Raw genomic sequence first — 24,350 nt, forward strand, 5'->3', positions numbered from 1 at the left:
ACCCTGGTATTCAGGACTTCCTGGCTGAGGCTGTGGCACACTCCAGTAAAGCCCTAACTCTGTCCAGATTTTTTTTCATTCAGTAAAGTGGCAAAGACAAATGAATCACAACGAGGACCACTTTTTAATGGCTGGGAAATCAGCATCCAGGAGCCTGCGTTCTGCTCAAATGTATGGGTTGTCCCTGTCTGGCAGCCAGGAGCACTGCATGCCAGCGTGCAGATGCGACAAGCGGACGGTTCTCTGGCTCTGGCTCTGAGAATACACCTGCTCCTGACTCTGACTCCTCCGTGCCCCCACCGCAGATGCACCTCGAGGGCATGAACTGCAGCAGAGCCTGCTTTGAGCACCTGTTGTGTGTGTGGACTGGGATGCTTCAGATCCAGAGATAAATAAAACACGGTCCTTCCCCTCTGAGAAGGCAGAGTGTACGAGTAAGGAGAGAGCTGGCGCTGTTCTGCGGTTCAGACAGATGAATAAGGGAAAGGTTGGCTGGAGGACTAAAAATAACCGAAACTCCTAAGTGTCTTCTGTCTGCGTTTTGGAGAATTTAGGTAGTAAATGAGGGTGGCCTTGTATTGTAAATTCTTCTTTTTTTTCCTGGGTTTTTGAGACAGGGTTTCTCTGTGTTAGCCATGGCTGTCCTGGACTTGCTTTGTAGACCAGGCTGGCCTCGATCTCACATTGATCCACCTGCCTCTGTCTCCCAAGTGCTGGGACTAAAGGTGTGCGCCACCATGCCTTCTAATCTGAATTCCCCTGGTATATAAAATATAAAATCATTAGTGTAACATTGCTAACACATTCTCTGCTTCCTTGTTTGGGTGAGATTATGTGCAAGCTTGTCACTGAGAAATGGACAGGTGCTCTCTGGGGTGAAACTCAGTGAGACAGACAACATGCAGGCTAGCATTTGGAGATCACACTTTCCCTGGCTTTCCCTACAGTTCTCCTGTGAGAGCTGACTTGTCGGGTCCTGGCCCGCTGGAAAAATCGAATCAGGGTTCACCTGAAAGAGGGAGTGGGGATTGAAAGTAGGATACAGAGACACGAGAAATAACAAATCAAGTCAGGAAATTTCTAATCAAGATTCCCTTTAATGCAGACCAGTAAGACTTTATATAGTAAGGTCAATAGGATCTATTCTGATCCCTCTCTCCTTAGCTCCCAAGGCAAGAAGAACACAGTAGCCTGAATAGCTCTCTGTAAGAACTTCTTTTCCCTTCCAGGTGTTTCTCAGTAGGGATTTCCCTACTTTTTCAAAGGTCCAATGATGGCCTGGAACACAAAGACCTCCTCTGGTCCCCAGGAGGGTACAGCACAGTATGGATAAGACCGAGTTGTAAAATTACAAACAGGGATTTGAGAGTCAACCCTGAATTGTTTTTAACCTAATAGAGTGATGCTGAGAGTATTTAAGGTTCCATGGTAGGTCCTGGATGGTACTTTGGGATGGAAAGGGATCCCCATATCCTTCCATGGGAGAAGTAACTGATGCTCCTGAAGTTAAACCAAAAGAGGATCTACAGGCTTAAATAGTGAAGGGTGTACATTTTAAAGATATAAAAAGATGTACAGAACACATACATGGGCAGGACTAGGCATTGCCAATTTTGAAGTCTCATGTAGTGTGTGTGTGTTTCTGACCATTGTAAATTCTGTCGTACAAGCCTACAGGTTCTTGGATACTGGGACACAGGGCTTGTTCCCTCCCCATTTATCAGAAGCCTTCTCTCTTCTCTGCTGATCTAAGAGCATCCCATTAAAAAAAAAAAACAAAACAAACCAAAAGCATAAGGTAGGGTTTAAAATACAGCTCATTAGCAGGGCGCTTGCCTAGCACCATGAAGCCTGGCTTCAAATTGACCCTCTGTCTTAGAGGATGAGTCTGGAAAATCAGAAATGCATTTTTGCATCCCTGGAGATTTTGATGTAAGCCAGGATGCTGGGCTGTTCTGTCACACAGCCAGGGTGTAGACCAGAACCAGCCTCCCTGTACCTGTAAACCGACTCCTGTTCCTACCCCGGAACTAGGCCGGTTGCCTAGATGACATGGAGTCTTGCTAGAAGTTCCACAAGGTGGGAATTCAGCCCTTGGCAGCTGCGCTGAGGCGGGCAGTGGGTTCGGGGAGATGGAGGGGCCTCTAGAGAGAGAGGGATGTAAGTGCCAAGGCGGAATATGGCTCCCTCACGTCCCTCATCATTTATTATCAGGTAGTTTTTGGCTGTACAATAGGAAGATGGATACATTTGTGAAACAGCTGGAAATTTAACTACTTTTTACACAGCTTATATTATGACAAATAAATCCTTAGCTCACACTCAACAGCTAGCTTTTAGCTCGCAACCTAATTGAAATTTGGAACTTGTTTTGCTTAGCTTTCAAATAATCATGTTAAGGTAAATAAAACTATACTAGGACCAGCCAGGGCAAGAGAGCACTAAACAGGGAGCACGCAAAACCCTTGTCCCACCATGAGCACTCTTGCCAAGACAGAGTGATTCCCCTGAATTCCCGTTCTCTCGGGGTCTGGGCTCAGGTAGAAGGACCAAGGAGCACAGACGGCTTTCAGGCAAATCTAACCTGTGAAATTGGATGGAAATGTGTATTTCCTTCTCAGTGCATTTTTGGGTGCTTGTGTGTGTGCTGGAGAACGCTTTCTTAACTGCTTTGTTGTGTTTTTCATGCTTGTTTTTTTTTTTTTTCAGCATGGTACTCCTGGCATTTGCATCTCATCCCACAGGTAAACCACTGTGCTGTTCATTTATTAACCTTGTTCTGCCCAGGACTCGGGGCCTGGCTAGATCTCTGAAGGCATTCTGAAAGAGAGTATGAGGTTAGGCATGGTCCACGGACTTGAAACCTCACTCAGTGGATGGGTGCAGATGTGGCTCAGAGGCAGAGTGCTTGCCTAGCGCGTCCAAGGCCCTAGGTTCATCCCAGCACTGCAGAACAGGAGGATGGAAACAATACTCCATTGTGGATTTATTGCTCATGAATTATTCTTATCCCTGTTTTTTTTAATTTTTACCTTATATTTGACCTTTGAATTTTTTAATTAGCCTACAAAATAATAGGCTCTATAGTGACATTCTCATACATATGTATCATTGTATATTACTCACTGTCCCGCTCCACCACCTCCCCTTGCTCTCCCCCAGGCTGTCTCCTTATACTTTCATGTCATGCATGTAAGTTTGTATATTTTAAGCCTAGAATATGCACATGAGAAAAAAACATGTTTTAGCTGTCTCTCTGGATCTCGCTTGTTTTGCTTACTGTAATGAGCTCTAGTTCTGACCCTTGGACATAATATTGTCTTCCTTATGTGTGTATTTTCCACGAGTGTGTATGTGTGTGTGTGTGTGTGAGTGTGTGTGTGTGTGTGTGTGTGTGTGTGTGTGTGTGTATGAGTATGTGTGTGTGTGTTTCAGTATGCATGTGGATGTCAGGGAACAGTGTTCAGCAGCGTTGGTTCTCACATGAGTGCGGGAATGTGTGTACATGTGTGCGTGCGTGCATGTGTGCATGTGTGTGTGTGTTTCGGTATGCATGTGGATATCAGGGAACAGTGTTCAGCAGCGTCGGTTCTCCCGTAGGTTCTCAGCTCAGGCTCAGGCTCAGATAGTCGTCCTTGGGTCGAGTGCTTTTGACCTCAGCGGCATCTTGCTGGCCCTGCTGACGTCATCTTAATGTAATTTCTCATCATATATCACTGCCCAATCTTTTTAAAGCTGGGGTTGGTTTTCAAGTTATCTTTACTTTGTTGTTGCCTCAGTTACTCTGAGGTTGTCCTTCTGGATTAGGAATTTCCCCAAATGCTCTGTTCTATTCTGCAGTTTTATTTATTTATTTTTAACTTTGAAAGGTCTTAAAGACCTATTTTCCATTGTTAGTAACACAAAACCACAGGCTGGGTAAATTATTTTTTCCAAAGAGGCTTATTTTGGTCCCTAATGGTGGTTCAGGGTCACAGGGCCACTTCCAGTGAGACTGTCTGGGTAGGTCACTAGGGTTTGTAGGGCAGAGCCTGGGCCCCAGCAGCCCAACAAGCTAGGCCTGGTTCCCAGTCAATGGGCTAATGAAGGAGAGAAGTAACAGTGAAAAGCTGAGAAGGAAGGGTCAGTCAGCACAGCCAGGTTCCCCCTGGCTTACCCATATTTACTTTCTGAGTTAGTCCCAGTGGCTTTGGATATATATATCTACCTGTACATATATATTATATTATATCCTACATATATTCCCTCCACTGAGACCTGTTTGTCCTTCAGCTGTGTGATTGTGCTTTTAAATCTGCACACAATCATCAGAGCTGGGAGGCATCTCAACAGTTAGCCCAGTGCTACCACAATGTGCAAGTGAGGGAGGTGGAGCTGGAGGGGTTAAATGCCATGACCAAGCCATGGCCAGCAGGCGTGTGTCAGCAGAGGAATGTCAAGTTAAGGGCATCTGACCTTGCTGTCAGGGTCTTTTGAATTTCTGCTTTCCTAGGGCTCTGCACGTTACTGTGAAGCATTCTGAGCAAGTGAGTACATTTCTAGGACACTGACTTGCCTTCTGGAGCTGCCTTTGTTTTGGTGTTTCATCCTCCAGGCTTCAGACTTGGATGCTGGTAATAGTTTATCTGATAACAATTGAGATGTACTATGAATAAGTTAATAAAATTTAAAAAAATAGTTTATCCGTTTTGGCCACTGATCCGACTTTTTACCTTGAGTTACTTGAGTTTTCAGGTCAATGCAGAAGATACCCCGGATGGATTGCTGCTCTGTGGGTCAGCAGCTTGAGACTGTAGATTGGTTTGCACAGAAGACTTGTCTTAAATGAGCATCAGCTTCCTCCTTCAGGGTATGCGAATGCTCTGTAATTAGATCGTAGCGATGATTACACAGCTGTGGGTATACTGAACTCCAGAAAGTGTACATTTCCAAGGGTGAATTTTATGGTATGAATTATATCTCATTCAGAAAGTATGTCAGAGACAAAAAAGAAAACTCTTTAATTTGGGAACTCTCTAATTTGGAGTGTGGTCACACTGAAAGAAGAGTAATTATCCTTCAGATATGTGTGTAGAGGCTTGGGGGTACGGCTCAGAGGTAGAGACTTAGAGACTTGCTTAACATATGTGAGCTCTGGGTTCAATCCCTAGAATGTCCGTGTTTGTGTGTGTGTGTGTGTGTGTGTGTGTGTGTGTGTGTGTGTGCGCGTGCGCGCGCGCTGTAAGCTTGTTATACAAGACGAGTCCTGTCTTGGACTTCACATTAACCAAAGTGGTATCATTGAAGAGGCTGGGTACAGGAAGTTGAGAAGGAATTTTCAGAGCTAATGATTGGCTGTGCCTCTTCTGTTGATAACAGGGCTAGGCTTGACTTCCCTTGCTCTTAACAGCTGAGACTCCCTAGCATATGAATGCCCCCAGACTTCAGTGTCCAGCACGTTGGCTATCTGAATGCCATAGCAGGCCTCCTGCAAGAGCCCCAGGAAAGTTGGTGTGGGGTGATGGGCAGCGAAAAAGCTGGACCCTTCTCTGTGCTAGAAGCAAGTTCATGCTCTGACTCTTGCAGTGACACTGTAGACCACACTGCCTTTCTTGCATACTGGGTAATGTGAGGGTGGCTTCTTTTCCTCTTTTGTGTGTAAATATGCATGTGTGCATACACGCTCCTGCATGCTAACTGGGTGGGGCTGTACACATGTGTGAGTGTGTGAATGAAGCCCAGGCAAACTTGGAACGTCATTTCTCAGGACAATGCCCTCATTGTTCTTTTGAGACAGGTTTATCTGGGACCCAGTGACTCAGCCAGGCCAGCTGGCAGGCAGCCTGGAAGGGTCGCCTGTCTCTGCCTCTCCAGTCCCAGGATTACAAACGTGCCACCATACATGAATTTTTTTTTTTTTTTGATGGGAGCCTATGTGGCAAACTTCTCTGACTGAGTCATCATTTCCTCAGCAGCAAGCTTTATTCTCTTTACAGCAGTGCTCTGTGTGTTGTCACCAATATCATGTTTGTCACTTTCTTAGAACTTTTACAAGTTGTGCATCGAGGTGCCGTAGGAATGTGTCTGCTTCTCCTGTTTCCTATCTGGGGAGTTCCATAGACTTCAAACCTTAGTAGCAGTGAAGTTTTTCCGTTGAGTGCCTGTGTGAACCGAGGATCTCTGAGCAGTAGAAATCTTGACTAGAGTAGTAAAGCTCTTTGTGAAGTGCAAGTGAAAAGACCCTTACCAGATTGAATAGCCTTGACCTTTGGGAACTCTCAGGGCTATACAGACAGCTGTAGTCTGTATGAGTTATGCCCAGTCCTTAGAACTGTGCAGTACCTAACCTCTGCAGCCACAAGAAGTCCAAGTCACTTAGGAATCATTGGATGCTTACTTTCATTTCTTAGAATGGATGACCAAAACATTAGGGACCATGGTGCACAAAATGACAGAAGGTCAGTATCTTCACTTCTTTTCCTGCTTCTGTGACAAAGTTCTGTGACAAAAGCAACTTAAGGGAGCGTGACCATGTGACCATATTGTGTCCCACAGTTCAAGGGTCTTGTCCATCACTATACAGAAGCCAAAGTGACGAGCTAGCCACACCCCATCTACAGTCAGGAAAAAGAGATCAATGCGTGCCTGTTGTAGCTCAGGGCATCCCTTTATTTATATAGCCCAGGATCCCGGCCAGGGAGTGGTGCCACAGTGGGTGGGTCCTTCCCACCTCAATATAATTAAGAGCTCTCCTACAGGCGCGCCAGATGGCCGCTGCCCAGATAATTCCAGATTCTATCAAGCTGACAATTAACAGTAACCACCACATTCAGAATGTGCCCCTTGGGAGTCAATTCCATTAACTTCAAATGGATCCTGGTGTTGTTTTCTGTCTTAGGGAGAGACACCGTAGCCATCACAACTCTTATACAGGAAGACGTTTGGTTGGGGCCGCCTTACGGTTGAGAGGTTTAGTCTGTCGTTGTCATGGGGGAAGCCTGGTGGCACGAAGTCACACATGGTGCCAGAATGACACCTGAGAGTTCTACATCTGGATAACCAGGCAGCAGAAGGAGCGCGTGCCACTGGACCTGGCCAGAGCCCACCGCAGCGACACATTCCCTCCAACAAGTTCACACCTCCCACTGAGCCTTTAGGGCCATTTTCATTCTTTTTATTTTTAAAGATTTATTTTATTATTAGGTACACAGTGCTCTGCCTGCATGTAGACCTGCAGGCCAGAAGAAGGCATCAGATCACATTACAGATGGTTGTGAGCCACCATGTGGTTGCTGGGAATTGAACTCAGGACCTCTGGAGGAGCAGTCAGTGTCCTTAACCTCTGAGCCATTCTCCAGCCCGCCATTTTCTTTCTTACCACATTTTCTAATGGTTCATTGCAGCTAATTGTAAAGTTCAGCAGATAAAGCAGCTAAATAGACTTGTTGGGTCTTAGAGTAGATATATATTGAATAAGAAAGTGCCAGTATCCCAGAGGGTTTGTACCATTTGCCATTTCGCTCAGTGACTCCACAGCCTCAGCAGCCTTTGCTATGTCAGTCTGACTTGATCTACCAGGCAAGGGTCTCCTGATGGAGTTCTTGCCTCAGCATCACTCACCCTCAGTTCTGAGTGGCTGAAGGATGATCTTTCCTGTAAATGTGTCTGGATGCATGGACCAGGGAGATGGGTGTGCGTGCCCTGAACACTGGTTTCCTTGGGGCTGGGGAGACAGAGCAGACCTGTTCACTTGCCTAGAACCGTAATTGAGAAGACTCTCATTCCTGTTCTTTTAAACCATTATACCAGGAGTAGAGAAATTCTCATCCATGTTTAGAAGTTTGCACTTTGTATTCTTGTGAGGTCCTCTGCTGTGGTATTTAAAAGAGAGGCTTTAAAGCAAGCAGAAGAGCAACGAGATCCCGGGCATGTGGGCCAGCGGAGACCTTGGTGCTTGACTTTAGGTGCAGCAGCAGCAGCAGCAGCAGCAGCAGCAGCAGCAGCAGCAGCAGCTCTTTGGAGCAGGCCCCATTCACTGCCAGTTCAGGGGCTGCGATGCAGGGAGAGGACATTTCCCTCACACTTCGCCTCATGTTAGCGTAGCAAGTCAGGATGCTACACTGTTGTACTTCTGTGTCCAGTAGCCTCCGGAGAAGTGGGGTTCATGTCCTCTGCTCAGGACAGTGCTACCTGGGACCTATGCAGGGTACGCACACTTGCTTGCAGGAGCTTCGTGTGGCTGCCACCAGGCACGAGTCAGGTGCCTGTGCCACTTTCAGCTCAGCACGGAATAGCACAGTGTTGTAAAATATCTTCACTTAGTTATTTGTTTTTGTTAAGATTTTAATTATTTTATGTGTAAGTGGCTGAGTTTATGTATGTGCTCCGCGTGCATGTATGTGCCTACAGAGAAGGAGGGCACTAGAGCTGCTGAGCAGGAGTTCCAGGGGTTGTGAGCCCGCTGATGGGTGCTGGGAAGCAAACCTGGGTCCTCGGCAAGAGCAGAAAGTGCTTAACTGCCGATCCACTTTAGCCCCAACACTTTCACATGTCCCTTAGGCTCCAGGATTGAACTCTCCTGTGGCTGCAGCAAGCTACTCCTTATACCCTCTTTGTGGTATTTGTAGCAGTGTATAGGGACACATAGGTGCCGCTTTCCGTTTAAAAGCTTCACTTTTGCCCATTGTGGTGGTACAAGCCTTTAATCCCAGTGCTAGGGAGGTGGAGGCAGGTGGATCACTGTGAGTTTGAGGCCAGCCTGGTCTACATAACTTGAACTGTCCTGGAGCTAACACATACACACACTCTCTCCCCCCCCTCCTCTTTCTCTTTCCCCCACCCCCTCCCTCCTTCCCTCCCTCTCTTTCCTTCTCTCTCCCTCCCCCATCTCTCTCTCTGTTCTGCCTTTTCTTTGTTTTGTATTTTTTAGTTATTGTTTAACTATTTATTTAACTGTTTGTACAGTTGGTTGCGTGGGGAGGCGGGGAGAATCTCAGAGGAGACTAGGGAGGAAAAACCATGATCAGAATATATTGTATGAAAAATAAAAATAAAAACCTTGCTTTAGTAAGAGGCATATTGAGGGCACCAGAAGGGGAGCATTTTGATTCAGGTGGAAATTGAGGGTCACATAATCAAGTCTAGAACATTCCTGGCCTGTCAGGAGACGCCCAGTTTTTCAAACCCCTTCTTACTATAGTGTCATTGTGGTGCTTGCAGTGACAACGGGTAAGGGTGACGCAGTCCCTGCCCTCAAAGGAGTTGGTAATTCTGGGTAGCCAGGCATGTATGCAGACAGGTAGGTGCTGTGTGAAACATAACAGCTTTAGAATGACTTAAGGATGAAGGCAGGCTAAATTTTTATCCTACCTTTTTTCTCTCCCTCCATCCCTCCATCCCTCTGTCCGTCCCTCCCTCTCTCCCTGTAACTTACAAGAGTGGCTCTGTGACCTTAATTATCCTCTAGCTGGCAGGTTCCTTAGACTGTGGCTTGTTCCTTACTTCCCTCCCTCCCAGTCTACCTCCGTCCATTCTGCTTGTTCTTCAGGCTTCTCTCCGAAGCCTGGGCTGGGCCGTAACTACTGCCTGGCGCCCGCGCCGGCTGACCCCGCCAGAACGTTTATGATGAGAGATGCGGTGTCAAGAGCAGGCACATCCAGAGGCCTCTCAAGGTCCTGGATTTCGTTGATGGCTCTCTCTGCCGTTCCTCATTATCTCTGTCACTGCACTGCGCTTCCTCTCGCCCCTGGGAGGGAGATTGGGCAAAGGCCAAGGAACAGCAGCTGCAAAAGAGACAGAACAAATTGTCCACGGATGTCCACCCGCATGCCTGGGCAGGCCCTCAGCCTGCCTGGCAGTCCACAGTCCCGGGGTTAGCTAGCTTGTCGTTTCTCTGCGGAGAGCCTCGGGGTTTTCTTCAGTGCCGGGCACGTTGTGCACCACAGTTCTGAAGCTGGCGAGGAAAGGCCGACTCTTTTCCTCTCGTACTTCCCTGTGTGGGCGCCGCCTGCTGAAGGGCAAAGCGAAGGTCTGGGCAGACTTGGGTGCACATTCTGGCTCCACAGTTCGGTCAGTATATAATCTTAGCTGCATCTCCTCATTTGGAGTGGGGTAATAGAACCTTCCAGAGGTGCTACGGGGAGTCACCACATTTCACATACAGCTCCCAGAGGTGCTTGCTACAGGGAGTGACTACATTTCACACACGGCTCTGCACAAAGCAAGTGGTCACTGTCATTGCTTTATTCTTAGAGGCAATAGACGTGGCAGGTGGAGGGCTGGGACATTACTAATACAGGCTACAACTAGAAAGTACAGACATTCAGTAGAGTGGTGACCTTTGATGGGCTGCATAAAACCAAATCCCACGAAACCCTTTTATTAGACCCACGTGTGATAAGTGAAGATTGATCTCAATTTTTTAAACATCCAAACAGGCAGAGATGTAGAATTTGGAACTTTCTAATAGGTACCTGAACCATTTGAGGTCACATAGGAGGCTTCACAGCAGCTCACTGAATCTTGTTCTGAAGAGAGAGAGAGAGAGAGAGAGAGAGAGAGAGAGAGAGAGAGAGAGAGTGAGAGAGTCCACACACGTGTGTGAGCATGCGTCCCTGCTGATGGAACCCAGGGTCCTGTGCATGCTAAGCAAACACTCTGCCAATGAGCTACTTGACTCAGCTATCAGCGGTAAAGGAAATCAGTACTTACAGCTCTGCTGCAAAGCTCTTTACAGGAGTACTTTGGAATGTCAGCCTCGTCCCCCGCACACCCCTCCCCCCCCAGCTGCCCAGAACAGACCCAGACCAGAGCCCAGGCCTCTAGAGAGCCAGGCTCCTGCAGCGTGTCAGAAAGTCTAGGTTTGGAAGGATTAAGCTGTCTGCTGTCGAAATGCTTAATTCCTTTTCTCGAGACATTTTTGGAAGGGTTTCTGGTTTTTTAATCTCCGACTTATTGTTTGTGACAAAGTTCAAATTCCAGAGGGAAATAGTCAATATGTATGATTATTTCCTCTTGTACTAAAAGTGGAACTAAAAGAATTCACTTACTTCACGAGAAATAAATGTACCCTTTGGGCCTTACACTGGAATGAGTGTGCACAGTTGCTCTGCTCCTGTGCCGTCTGTGCAGTAATTAAACACTAACGTGGAAAAGGATGTCAGGGGAGTGCATTCATGGCTTTTAAAAAAATTACATAAGGCCAAAAAAAGGGAAGAAAATAATCTTGATTTGTTTTTCGAGACAGGATTTCTCTGTGTAGCCCTGGCTGTCCTGGACTTGTTTTGTAGATCAGGCTGGCCGTGAACTCACAGAGATTTGCCTGCCTCTGCCTCCCAAGTGTTGAGATTAAAGGTGTGCGCCACCACTGCCCATCTGAAAAGAATCTTTAAGAAGACTTTTTCTCTTGTACTTCCCTGTGTGGGCGCTGCCTGCTGACGGTCTGGGTGGACTTGGGTGCACATTCTGGCTCCACAGTTCAACAAGTACACGACCTTAGCCCCTCTCCACCCCATTTGTAATTAGAGTTATAGAACCTTCCAGAGGTGCTACGGGGAGGCACCACATTTCAGGTATGGCTCTGCACAAAGCAAGCTCTCGCTAAGCGGTCACTAAGATTTGTAGGGACATGGCGGCTAGAGGGCCGGTTCATTGTGCACAGGACACTGTGTTACGTGTCCCTAAGCAGCTGGGTTGAGGGAGCTGTGGGAACTGTGTGGACCGTCGCATGACCTTTGCTGTGCTCCTTAGGTGACCTCTTCGGTGCCCTGGACTTTCCATTCCTGTATTTCTACAGATTCCACGGCAGCTGCTGGGCCAGGTAATCTTGAGCAGATCCGAGTCCTGTGCGCTCTGTGCCATTAGCTGTCTTCATCTACGAAGCTCATGGTATTTCCGGTGAACGGAGTGAGATATGGAAGGAAGTAGGGGAAGCAGCTCTGTGTGTCCAGCGTGTCCAGCCGGTCATTACTGGACACTCACCCATGCTCAGCGCCAACCTGTGCCCAGCAGACCCTGGCCTGGCGCAGTGGCTCAGCCGGGACTACGGTTTTCAAGCCCACTGAGACGCTGGACTTCCTGTGCCCTTTTCCTCCACAGCCCTTACACAGAGTTCAGTCTGTAAAACTAATGATGTCGATTCGGTTTGAGGGATGTTTGTGTGGTGTCAACCTTCATCTTGGCTCCCCTCTTGCTTCTGAAGATGACCCGCAAAACCCTCCATGGAACTCTGAATCTATGGACGTGGTAGAAATGGGCAGCTAGCCAAGACGCCAGGGTGCTAGTAGTACCTAGCCGTGGGAAGGCCTGAGGGATGGAGACCAATCAGATGAGCACACACGGGTACTCAGAACTTCACTGCCACCCGGCCCCATCATTTTAGGCAGTCACAAGTGGGGAGAGGTGGGGAGATGGGGTGACGGTCTCACAAGTGGGGAGAGGCGGGGAGATGGGGTGTCGGTCTCAAGCCTGTATTTTGGCATGGTGGGAAGAAGAGAACTGGCCGCCCCAGGGCTGTGTGGCCGCTTGGCCGATTGTCCAGATTCCCTTCCTCCCCTCCCAGTTTATAACACAGAACAGTAACCCAATAAAGGGGTATTGCGTGACTCAGAATATTTGTCAGCTCCTAAGCATCAGGCCTGGCCCGGAAAATGGTGGCCATTATCAGTCCAGTGCTCAGGCTGACTGTAAGGAGAGTCTCAAAAGTGTTGGGGTTGAATCCTGGCTCTGCCAAAGAATCTTAAGAATCAGGTTTTTAATTTGTTTCCACTCGTCTAAAGATAATGACTATATTTGTCTTACAGGCTTTTATACTAATTAATACAAGTGTATACTTAGAGCAGTGCCTGTGCGTAATAGATACCCAGTTAGTGCTATTGTCATCAGTCAGAAAAACAAACAAACAAACAACAAAACAAACCCAAAACCCACAAGTAAAAGCCAGACTGTCCATTCCTATAGGAAAATGGTGTCCAATGGAGCAGTCTTTGTACATAGGTAAAAAGTTGCCTGTATGGGCTGGGGAGTTGGCTCAGCGATTAAGAACATTTGTTGCGGAGGACTGGGTTCAATTCCCAGTACCCACACGGCACCTCACAGCCATCTGTAACCCCAATCCTAAGGTGCACATGCTTAGATGGTGGGAAAGCACCCCCACACATAAAGTAATAAAACAAATAAATTTTTAAAAATTGAGTTGAATTATAGGTAAGTACTGCTTCTGAAGTGGCCATGTCATGCTTCCTGTGGGCATTGGGAAAATGAGGGCAATATTTTATAGACTTTCTGCATTTGAGCCTCCGAATGATTTTCTTTATTACCCTCAGGAAAATATCAACAAGTGTTGTGTCAACTTCCCCAAGCTCTTGTCAGTCTGACTAGCCTCACAAGCTTTCACAGTGTAACTCTTGCTGCCCAGGCACCTGCAGTTGGCATTGCTTTTAGTATGAGTGTAGGCTCTGGTGTGTGGTCAACACTAGTCTGGTTATCTGGGACAGAACAGCACCTTCACAGCTCACTGGGGTGGGCTTTGTGGGCGACACGCACTGGGCATGTTTCTGGCCCTCTGTAATCACCTTCCTCCTAACTCCGCATGTTAGATCAGCCCTTTTTCTTTTAAAGAGCTGTAAATCTTTGTTTGAATAGTCCTAACTCTGTATCATTTCCCCCTCTGGCTTCAGCACAAAGCTGACATTTAAAAAAATGTATACAGTTCCTCCACATCATTTTAATGGTTCCTCCATGGCCATATCTCAGACTAGTGTCACCTTCAGGAGGTCCTGGGAAAGCTCAGAGGGGATCATGGGTATCTGAGGTGGGAGCTAGCCATTACCCAGAAACCCTTGAAGCAGAACTCTCTTTCTCCCAGGATCCTTTACTTCAGGGATCCTCCCTTAGTTTTTCAGAGGGATATTCCCCATATCAAGGGGCAGAAGGGTTGAAAGGAGGAGGAGAAAGATGGGGTAGCCCCAGTATAGAAATGATTTATAAACTAGCAAGTTAAGCAATGGAGGGGGGGGAGACATGTCGGATGTCTGTAAACAGAGACCGGCTTATCCTCACTGAGTCTGTGCTGAGGGGGGCTACGCTCATGCCCCTTGGCTGGAGGTGGGGAGGAAAGGACTAAGGACAAAGGACAAAGGACAAGGACAGGGAGACTGGACACCCCTGTGACATTGATGTAGTGGTGGAAGCCACCAAGAGGTAACGCAGAGGATTGGCTGCCTTATTCTCCACCCCTAAAGGATCTCTCTGGTTTCCTTATCTGGAGTCTGCCAAGGTTGCCGGTTCCCTTACTTTGGGCCCGGGAGACTGATTCTGTGGTAATGATGTAGGAGGAACTCAAAGTAATAGAATCCACAGTAAAGGATTTACCAACAGGTTGGCTTGGGAAACATTAAGTCACATGAGTAGAGTTAAGCTAAGTGAGTGCTGTTCCCAGACACCCCAAAGATAAGCAGTAGCTGCCGAGACCTATTAGAGGTAAGCAAAGGTTGCCATGTAGGATGCAGTGTTTGCTCACCAGGACTGTGCACACATCAGGTCCAACCCCCAAAGCCATGCTTCCAACAGGCAGCTCAGGGAATAGCTAGCACACCGTCACAGATGCTTAAGTCCTGGCCTGCACACAAGTTCCTTGTGCCCTTATCAGGAAAAGCATTATTCTGCAAGGTAGGCAAGGTAAGCCTGGGTAGCAACTATTTAAGAACAGCACTGCTGTAGGCACGCCTGTAATCCCAGTACTGGGGGAGACAAAGGCAGAATGATCCCTGAACTTGAGGCCAGACTGGTCTACAAGCCTTGCCCAGGACATCCAAGGCTACTGTCTCAACAAAACAAAAACAACAAACAAACCAAAAAGAAGTAAATCTGGCAACATCTTTGCTGTGTAAATCTCTCGCCTCCCCAAGTGGCCAGGCACGCAGTCTCCTATCTGTGTTTAAATTGCTCAGCATGTGACCTAGGGCTGGGACCTACAGTAGATTTAAGGATGTGTAAGCCTAAGGTGCATATGGATGAGAAAAACTGCTGTGTGAGCTGGCTCCTCCTTGGGCTTTTTTTTTTTTTTAAAGATTTCCCTCTGTTAACCTGTAAGTAAGCAATTTCTCACCGAGAGGGCATATTAATTCTGTAACAGGGGCAGTATGCCGTGGAGGAGGTATTTGCTAGTGAAACAGAAGGGAAGGGTTAGGGCCAGCATGCTTCCTAGGTGTGCCCCAGGGGGGCATTCCCTCTAACCATATTCCCCCTTCTGAAGTTCCCATTGTCTCTCAGAAACGCCTTCAAATGTTGTGTCCATAAATGGACTAATCAAAAGTCAGGGGCCTCATGGTATAACCACTTTTAAAGCCAACACGATTTGCATCTGTGATCAAGTCTTAGTGTCCAAGTTTTTGGAGCAGCACTTGGCATTGAAAGCATAACAATGGCCGACCAGACATCTTTCTTTCATGACTTAGCCAGAGTTCCAAGCCTCTCTCACCTCTTTAGAAAAGTAGGGGGTCTGCTTTCTAAACTGTTGTTTTTGTACAGGGGTGGTAGAAAACGCAAATGTGATGGAAGTTGTGCAGTGCTTAGAAATTAGACATGGGTAAACTGCGTGTGATGGCACAGGCCTGTCTGTCATCACAGCTCCCTGGGAGGGAGTGGCGGGAGGGTTTAGGGTTCCAGGCCAGCATGTGGCCGAGACCCTGCCTCCAGGGTGGGGTGTACAAGGAGGAATTGCGGGCTGTAGCTGAAGGAAGGCAGCCTCACTAACCAAAAGCTGTTCTCTCATTCCAGTGGAGTTTTAGGATTCTTCCTCATGCTCAGTACAGTCAAGCTCAGAAGCATTCTGGCCCCAGGGCAGTGTGCGGCCTGGATCTTCCTTGCTAAGGTAGGAGAGAGCGAGGGTTCGTAGGGGTGGGAAAACCTCAGACACCTGTGTGCCAGACTTCTCCGCCTCGGTTAATTAAAATGGGATCTTTAGGAAATCATTTTTAGTGATAACACACCTGACCATCTGTACCGGTGATAGTTTCTAAGACCTTTCACCTGTTTTATCAGCAAGACATAAGAATAGCTTTTGTGTGCCAGAGTGACCATGACTGACGCCTAAGAAGATAGGTCAGAAGCAGAAAGGCAACAGCGCAAAGCACCATGTTAACAGCAGTGCTTTGAGACATGCTCTCTCTTTCTCTGGGTGCCTCACTTTCCCTATGTCTGAAGGAAGCGAGGTGCAGGGGCTTAGTGGCTGCTTCTGAGGAGAGGGAGTCAGCTCTAATGAGGTTGTTATCGGTGTTTCTGCCTTCAGCCATCTATATTATTTCAGTTGCTTCTGTTTTCTCTGAAAATGAGATTGCACAGTGGTGATGTCACTCACGCTGTCTACGCGTTAGTAGTAGTATTTTCTGAAGAATGGGAGACTGGTTGAAATCTTAGGCATGAGAGACGGAGGAAATCGACAGTCTCCAAAACAAGCAGAAAGCTGGAAAAACACGGCCGGAAGTCACCGTTCTCATGCTCCAGACATTGACTAACGACACCAGAGAAGCCAGAAGCACCTTGTTGTTGGTAGGGATAGAGTGCTTTCAGCTCTATCAGTGTGATGGTTAACACAGAGCAGGCTGTGGGGATCTGTGAAAAATCAGCCTTGCTGCTTCTAGAAGATGCTCCCTCTGTCTGGGGCATTGCTAATTCAGGTGGTCGTTTTGGTCATAGGTGACCAGGGGAAGTCAACAGTTCCACTGTTTTGAGTTTCTAGGCCTCAGGGGGGTAATCTATGGATAGTGATTTTGCTGGTGACCTAAGTAGTTATGGAGGTAAGAGAGCATCGTGAGCTCCATAGCCTTGTATGTGTCACACGCTAGATGCTTCCCGTGTTTAGGTTAGGAACTCACAAAAAGAGGCGGGGCAGGCGGAAACATACCCACACATTCATGGCAGTGGAGCCTGTTTGCACACACAGAGCCAGAGGGAAGCACAAGCCAAGGCAGACATGAGAACTGCCCGAGGTTCAAATGTCCTCTCCAGCCACGCAGAAGCAGAGACAGACATGGTTTTCTGGCTCATAGTATTTGAACAAAACCCTCTGGCTGGTCCTTGCCAGGATACCAAGTTACACATGCATAAAGAATAAGAATAAATAATAGAGACATCCTCATCTGTACCTTTTACGAGAGACAGAATTTACACTTGGTCTCGGAGGATCGCTGAACAAGCAAAACAAACAACTACAGTAATAAGATGTGTGGGAAAAGCTAGGGCCCAGAGCTGTTACCACATATTATCTAAAAAGCATAGTATTCAACCAAAAATTACAGACATTTAGAGAAGTGAAATGTGGTCTATGGGCAGGAAAAGAAAAGGCTTCGGATGTAGGAGTTGGCTTAGAACACCGCAAAGGATTCCCTTTAGAGCGCTCACGGACGGGACGGCAACTGTGCAGAATCGCAGGAAAAGCTCAGTGACTTCAGAGTGTCAGCGGAGAGAGTTAGAAAACAACCAATGGAAAGTCCAGACTGAAAAGTGTAACAGAAGTGAGATTTCTGTAGAGGGACTCAGTGGATTTTAGATGGCAGAAAAAGTGAACTGATGATAGGGAGAAGTCCTCATTTACTTAAAAAAAAATTAACTGAAAAAATGTGAACAGCAGCCCAGAGACCTGTGTGACATCATATGCATCAGCGTGTGTACAGAAGCAGTCTTGGAAGAGCGGGAGTCAGGGATAGAAAAAAAATTTGAGTAAGTAATGGATGAAACACCCAGATTTTATGAAAGACTCAATAAGCCCTAAGGACAAACAAAACAGAACCTTATCTAAACAAATTATAATCAGACTGTTAAAAGCCAAAGAGAAGATATTAAAAGCATAAAAAAAGAATTCCACATAGAGAAGAAAATCAATGCAATTAGCGAAAAATAGCAAGCAAACCTCAAAACAGAGCAAAAGCCCAGAGGCCAGAGGTATCAAGAGGAGGCCACATTCCGCATACTAAAGGAAAAAACATGATAACCAGAGACTTAACACATAGCAAAATTGTCCTTCAAATATGACAGAGAAATAAAGACATTCCCAAATAAATAAAGACTGAGAGATGTGTTGCTAGTGGCAATATCAATAATTACATTAAATGTGAATGGTAGAGAAATGGCTCAGAGCTTAGGAGCACTGGCTGTTCTTGCTCTGTTTCCAGCACCCATGTGGTGACTCACAATCTTTGTAACTACAGGTCCAGGGGATCTGACACTGTCTTCTGGCCTTTGTGGGCAGTAGGCATGAATGTGTGCTTATACATACTTGTAGGCAAAAACACTCAAACAGATAAAATAAAAATAAATGAATGTTTAAAAAAAAGTTCCATTAAAAAGACAGAGGTTGTCAGATTACATTTTCAAAATGTAAGGCCCAACTCCATACTGTCCAGAAGAAGAGATACACCTTGGATCAAAGATACAAGTAGGCCGGCTTTGAGGATGCAGCAGAGCCAGGATCCTCATAGACTGCTGGTCAACATTTGTGTAGGCAGCTGGGTATTTCCCAAAAGGGAGACTGAGTATTATGCCTCTGTGCCCAAAAAAGGCTCAGGAGGAATGAAAACACACATCCTACAAAAACCCTGCCCATGGATGTTCATAATAGCATTAATAACACTGTTTGCCAAAACATGCAACTAGTGTAAACATGAATTTATTAGTGGATGGATAAACAAAATATTAAACCATAACAAGAAATGAGCTATTAATACATGCTATGATGTGTCTGATATATGTATATGAGCCACACCTTAATTTCCGATAGCTGAGTATTGTGGCTTGTAAACCGTCCCTGACAGCTGTAAAGTGTGCTTTGCCTATTTGACCACTGGTCACTGAGAGTCTCCTTTGCTCTATTTTATTTTTATTTATTTTTTAAAATATATTTTATTAATTTATTCATATTATATCTCAGCTTATTTATATTTTTTAACTTGAAGGGACAGTTATAACTTCTCCCTCAATAGTTACTTTCAAAAGAGGCATTTTTAATCGGTTCTTGTGGCTTTGTACTAATCCTTAAGTGTGGAGGATTAGATTAAATGAACCATTAAGGTTTGTTGTAGTTTCCCCCTGATCTTCCCCCTCTCCCCATTACACACAGACACACACCTTTTCTACCACATATGAGCTCTGGATCTTAGTATCCAAATATGTGTTCATTCCCCGAACCAGCTACATATCAAATGAACTGGCATTTGTAATGTACCACAACTGTGCTTGGTGATACAGCATTGCCTCGTGATGCCGTCATGACTGAACAGCAGGTGCCAGTGCTTTCAGAAAGTGACTCAGAAGGGGGGGGGGGGACCCCTGGTGCCAGAGGAGAATTTGTAGACCCAGGCAGAAAGGTCATTCAAGGGCCAAGATGCCTTGTTCCTGGCTCCAAAAAAAGTATTCTTTCTTAGCCATTGTTTAAGAGGTTGTCATATCAACATCATTATTTCTCTAGTATCCGCTTTCTTCTCTCCCTCCCTCCCCTCTGATTGGTTGATTGATTGATTGATTGATTGATTGATTGAGACAGTCCTGCTGTGTATCCCTTACCTGGCCTGCAATCACTGTGTAGACAGGCTGGCCTCAGAGTCCCAGGCCTGCCAGCCTCTGCTCCTGGATGTTGGGATTAAGGGTGTCACTACCATGCTTGGCTTCAGTTCTTTTTCTATCATTTTTCTCTGTTGGAGTCTGAAAAATATTTTAAGAGATAGAAAGCATTACAGTGCGTAGCAGCCTCTGGGGGAAGAGCTCTTCCTTTTGGTAAATTTGAAATGTGAAATCTAACGCATTGGCAAATCTTAAGCTTTCTTGTCACTGGGAGAACAAAGGATTGACTCAGGAAAGGTGAATGGATTCAGGAGAAGAGCAGTGAAGGGTGTGGGTGTGTAAGAAAGTACAGCCTGAGTTTCTACTCTTCGTGGGATTTTCCATCAGGTTTAAACCCTGTGTGAGAACTCTTCCTGGCTTGGGTATCATTTTAAAAGAAAATCCCAAATGTTCAATTATACCAATAAAGACTCAGGAGCCAGATGCTGGGGTGAAAATCTGCTAGCTCAGAGAGATGGAGAAAGCACCTGGCTGACCTTCCTGCTCAGCTCCTGTCCCAATGGAAAAAGACTCAAAAGGCTCACTAGCTCAGCTGACAGCCCAGGAAGAAAAGGCCAAAAAACCCCAAGGCCAAAGGCTTGCTAGCTCAAAGCTCAAAAAGCCCCAAAGCCAAAGGCCAAGGAGCTGGAGAGCTAAAGAGCTAAAGGCTAAAAGTCCAAGAGCCAAAGGACTCCGTCTACTCTACAGCTGTCTTAAATACCCTTTAACTCAAAGCCTCTCCTATTTTTTAATCCCTGTCAGCAGTTTCTTGCTCCTGTCTCTTGATCTAGGGTTAACTTTTTAAATCCTGTGTACAGAAAGCTCTTGGATTAAAGGTGTGTGCTAGGGCTGGCTGAACCACACTGTAATCACCTGTTTACAATAAACAGAAAGTTCTTGGATTAAAAGTGTGTGTTAGGGATCAACCATGCTAAACAAGAAAAGATTTTTACAGTTCACAACCTCAGGGATGACAGTGGGATCAAATGTCCTGCAACAGTTGGGAACTGCCTTATCTTATGCTTATTCATTTCAAACTGTTTGGGTTCTCAGAGCCGTTGGAAAGAAGCAACTGAGGGCGAGTGAGTTTATAATGTGCACAAGGCAAGAGAGGTGAGGCATACTCAGACACTAGCAGCAGCACCCGATGTCCTGTCAAAGCCGCCCTGTGCAACGTGGCTTCCTCTGAAGCTAATGCTGATAGCATTCGTGGCCTGGAGAGAGCATCATCAGGTCATAATGCCAAGTCTGTCCTTTTAATGGCCCTTTTCTGTACATTTTATGTGTGGTTGCTTGGTTGGTTAGTTGGTTTTGCTTGGTTGGCTTCTGGTTGGTTGGTTTTGGTTGATTGGTTGGTAGGTTTGGATTTTTTTGTTTTTGTTTTTGTTTGTTTGTTTGTTTGATATTACTAAGGATTGAACCCAGAGTCTTAAACATACAAGGCATGTGTTCTATCATTGAATTATATTCTTAACCCTCTTTTAAAATTTGATTAAAATTTCAGTCCTGGAGACTATAGCAGACATGATTCTTTTAACATTTGTGCTTCATATATCTACCTATGTATGTGTGCACATATGCATGGGTGTGCACGTGTGAACACCAAAGGACAACTTGTGAGAGTTGGTTCTTCCCTTCAGCCAGATGGGTCTCAGGGATTTACTAAGGTTGTCATGCTGGACAGCACTGCCTTTACCCTGGAATATTTCACTGGCCTTCTGCTTGTTTTGTTTTGTTTTCTCAAGACAGGGTTTCTCTGTGTAGCCTTGGCTGTTCTGGACTCACTTTGTAGCTCAGGCTGGCCTCAAACTCACAGAGATCCACCTGCCTCTGTCTCCTGAGTGCTGGGATTACAGGTGTGAGCCACTGTTCCTGGCCTTCTGGTTGGTGTTTCATGGAGCTTACATGTCACACATGCAGGGCTAACACTCTGTATTAGTTAGGCTTCTCTGAAGAACAGCACTGTTAAAATGAGCATAAACATACACACACACACACACACACACACACACACACACACACACACACACACAGAGTATACATATTATGTAATATATAATATACATACATATTAGTAAGAGATTTAGTAGAATGTTTGACAAACTGTTGTCTAAGCAGTATAACAATACCTGTCACCTGACAGAGAGGCTACAAATCCAGGAGTTGTTCAGTTCACAAGACAGATGTCTCAGCAGTCCTAATCAAGTGCTGGAGTCCCAGGAAGTCCTAGAGAGCGGTCAGTTTTTAGTCCGTGTTGGAATCCCAAAGAAGTAGGTCCTAACACCAGCGAAGGAATGTGTCAGAATATATATACTTGCCAGTGAGAGTGAGGGCGAGCCGACATTCAAGTAAAACCTTCTTACGTTCATGTCCTGCGGTGTGGGCCGCCACCACAAGGCATGGCCTAGATTTAGGATGCATCTTCTGACCTCAGATGACCTGGACTTAAGGTGTGTTCCCCCACCTCAGTTAATCTAAGAAAAATCCCTCACAGGTGTGCCCAGCTGCTTCGGTTTTGGTTAATTCCAGAGGTATCGGGCAACCAAGACTAGCTCTCATGGACTGCTTCCCAGAGCCGTGCAGTGCCTACCAGTGCCATGAGGCAACACTCCCCTCAGTGCTGTAACCTCTGTGTGTGGGAGCCTCATGTGGCTCCAACACTCTTTTTCTAATTTACTACCAGCCTGAAGCAGTTAGCGGTCCTGTAAGATTTAAGATACACTAGGGGCATATGATATGATATGACTTGAAGGCTTATAGCTTCTCTTTCAGTGAATCTCTTTTTGTACATGATTCTACCATCACTCAGCACTTCTTTAGGGAAATCTTTGGAGTTTGGTGGACACACGGAGGAGAAATGCATTAAGTGTGTTCAGTGCCTGTCTAAGGGCTGCTGTAATTCAGAGCAGACAAGGATGAGACCAACCTGGGTAGCAAAGGAGTAGTTGACACTGATTGCTGGACAAGGCTGAAGGAAGGAAAAAGAGCCTTCAAGAGTGAGTAGCAGGACCACTGAGGCAGGATGAGCACGTGGGGACTCGTAAGCTTGATCAGAGGAAGAGACAGTGCAGGCATAGGGAAACTGGGCAAAAAGCCAGATTACAGTAAAAAGGAGCTACTCTGTGAAGCCCACTGTGGCCCTCTGGATGCGCTGGTGAATGGTGTGGTGGTTTGAATGGCTCAGAGGGAATGACACTGTCAGGAGGTGTGGCCTTGTTGGATGATGAGTGTCCCTGGGGGGTGGGGTGGGGATGGGGCTTTGAAGTTCCAGAAGCTTAAACCAGGATCCAGAGTAGAACTCTCAGCTCCTTCTCCAGCACCATGTCTGTCCTGAGGACAATGGACTAAGCCTCTGAACTGTAAGCAAGCCCCAATAAAATGTTTTCCTTTATGGGTTGCTGTGGTCATGGTGTCTCTTCACAGCAATAGAAACGTAACTAAGACAAGTGGTTAATTATGCTGGGGCAGGTTAATATGGAAACGACTGGGCTTAAGTAGATAGAACTGAACTTTAGGCATTCAGGTAGGAAGTCAATCAAAGCGTCAATGGCAGGAATTCAAAAAGACAGTGAGGCCCGCCTGACAATTAGAAGGAAAGTAAATTTTAATCATTTAACATCATATGATTTTTATGGAACATGACAAGATAATCAGATAAGATTACACCATGTTGGGACAGATGGGAGCAGGTAATGCTATTTCTAAAACACCAAGAATGCTGGGTCCGGAAGAGCATGGGTGACTCCTAGGCTTGGAACTGGAGACACGGGACACCCATGGCAGACAGAAGTGTTGATGGTAAGGCTGGAGGGAGTAAAGCTGGTGAAATGTATTCTAGACAGATGTGTGTGGCAACCAGACATCTAAATGGAGCTGCTTTGAGTAGGAAACCGGAAGTGAGAAGTGGGTGAGACCCAACGTCAGACATTAGAATAGTGAAGGGACGGAAGAGCTCACTGGGAGAGGAAATGCAGGAATGAAGGAACAGAAGCCAGACTCTTAACTTGGGAGACACCCAAATGCTGGACACCATAGTAAGCAGGAGAGAGAAGTAACAGCCAAGGGGTGGGAGAAGAGCCGGGAAGTGATGCTAACGGGGTCACAGAGAGCAGGTTGAGAATCGGAGCAAGGGCATTGATAGCCTTTGAGGAAGTAACAAGGGGCAGATGTGGGAATGAAGATGGACCGTAAATACACTGAAGTAGAAGCCTGAGTGGTGGTCAGGGGGGTGATAGCGGACTCGGGTGAAAGAACAGAGAAGCCAGGAATGAGAGAATGAGGGGACCTTGGGAAGACCAGTGTCAACGCTGTGTGCAAGGACTTGGGGCTGTAGGCTGTCCTAGAAGCCAGAAAGCCTCCCTCCCCTCCACGCAGCCTTGGCAGGGGTAGGCCGCAGGGCTTTAGTCTCTGTCATAGGATGTGTGTGGCAGAGGGACTGGGACTTCCAGGTGAGGGGAAGGAGAACACTGTTTGACTTTGATCACTATTCGCTGAACTTTCCCTCTATGATATGAATGTTTGTGCCGTACAGTTCATGGTTTGAAATCCTAATCTCTGGGGTGATGGTTGTAAGTGTAGCTTTGAGCGTGATTAGATTATGACGGCAGAGTCCTCAGGAGGCTGCAGTCAGTCATGGTGGCTCACGCCTGTGATCCCTGCACTAAGGAGACAGAGGCAGGCAGATCTCTGTGAGTTTGAGGCCTGTGGCCGGTTCTCGGCCATCCAGGGTTACTGAGGGAGATCCTCTCTCAAAATAAAAGGTTCCGTTGGAGCTGGCT

The 24,350-nt window shown here is 46.4% G+C and overlaps 1 protein-coding gene and 1 long non-coding RNA gene across 5 annotated transcripts in view; one reads left to right on the top strand and one right to left on the bottom strand.

The window, feature by feature from the left end:
• Nucleotides 1–24,350, top strand: part of TMEM241 (transmembrane protein 241) — a 120,935-nt gene that overhangs the window by 52,823 nt on the left and 43,762 nt on the right. For all 4 annotated transcript variants that reach the window (XM_084780741.1, XM_084780742.1, XM_084780740.1 and 1 more), the window contains 3 exons: nucleotides 2,710–2,744; nucleotides 11,728–11,797; nucleotides 15,757–15,850. In XM_084780741.1, coding sequence (XP_084636867.1) covers nucleotides 2,710–2,744; nucleotides 11,728–11,797; nucleotides 15,757–15,850 — 199 coding nt within the window. The remainder of the gene's footprint in view (nucleotides 1–2,709; nucleotides 2,745–11,727; nucleotides 11,798–15,756; nucleotides 15,851–24,350) is intronic.
• On the bottom strand, nucleotides 9,642–10,744 carry LOC311596869. The gene is made up of 3 exons (XR_014779013.1): nucleotides 10,690–10,744; nucleotides 10,452–10,505; nucleotides 9,642–9,761 (listed from the first exon to the last, which is right to left on the bottom strand). It is a non-coding gene; the product is annotated as an uncharacterized lncRNA (long non-coding RNA).

This window comes from Acomys minous (assembly GCF_964271855.1).
Source record: "Acomys minous genome assembly, chromosome: 4".
Taxonomy (NCBI): domain Eukaryota; kingdom Metazoa; phylum Chordata; class Mammalia; order Rodentia; family Muridae; genus Acomys; species Acomys minous.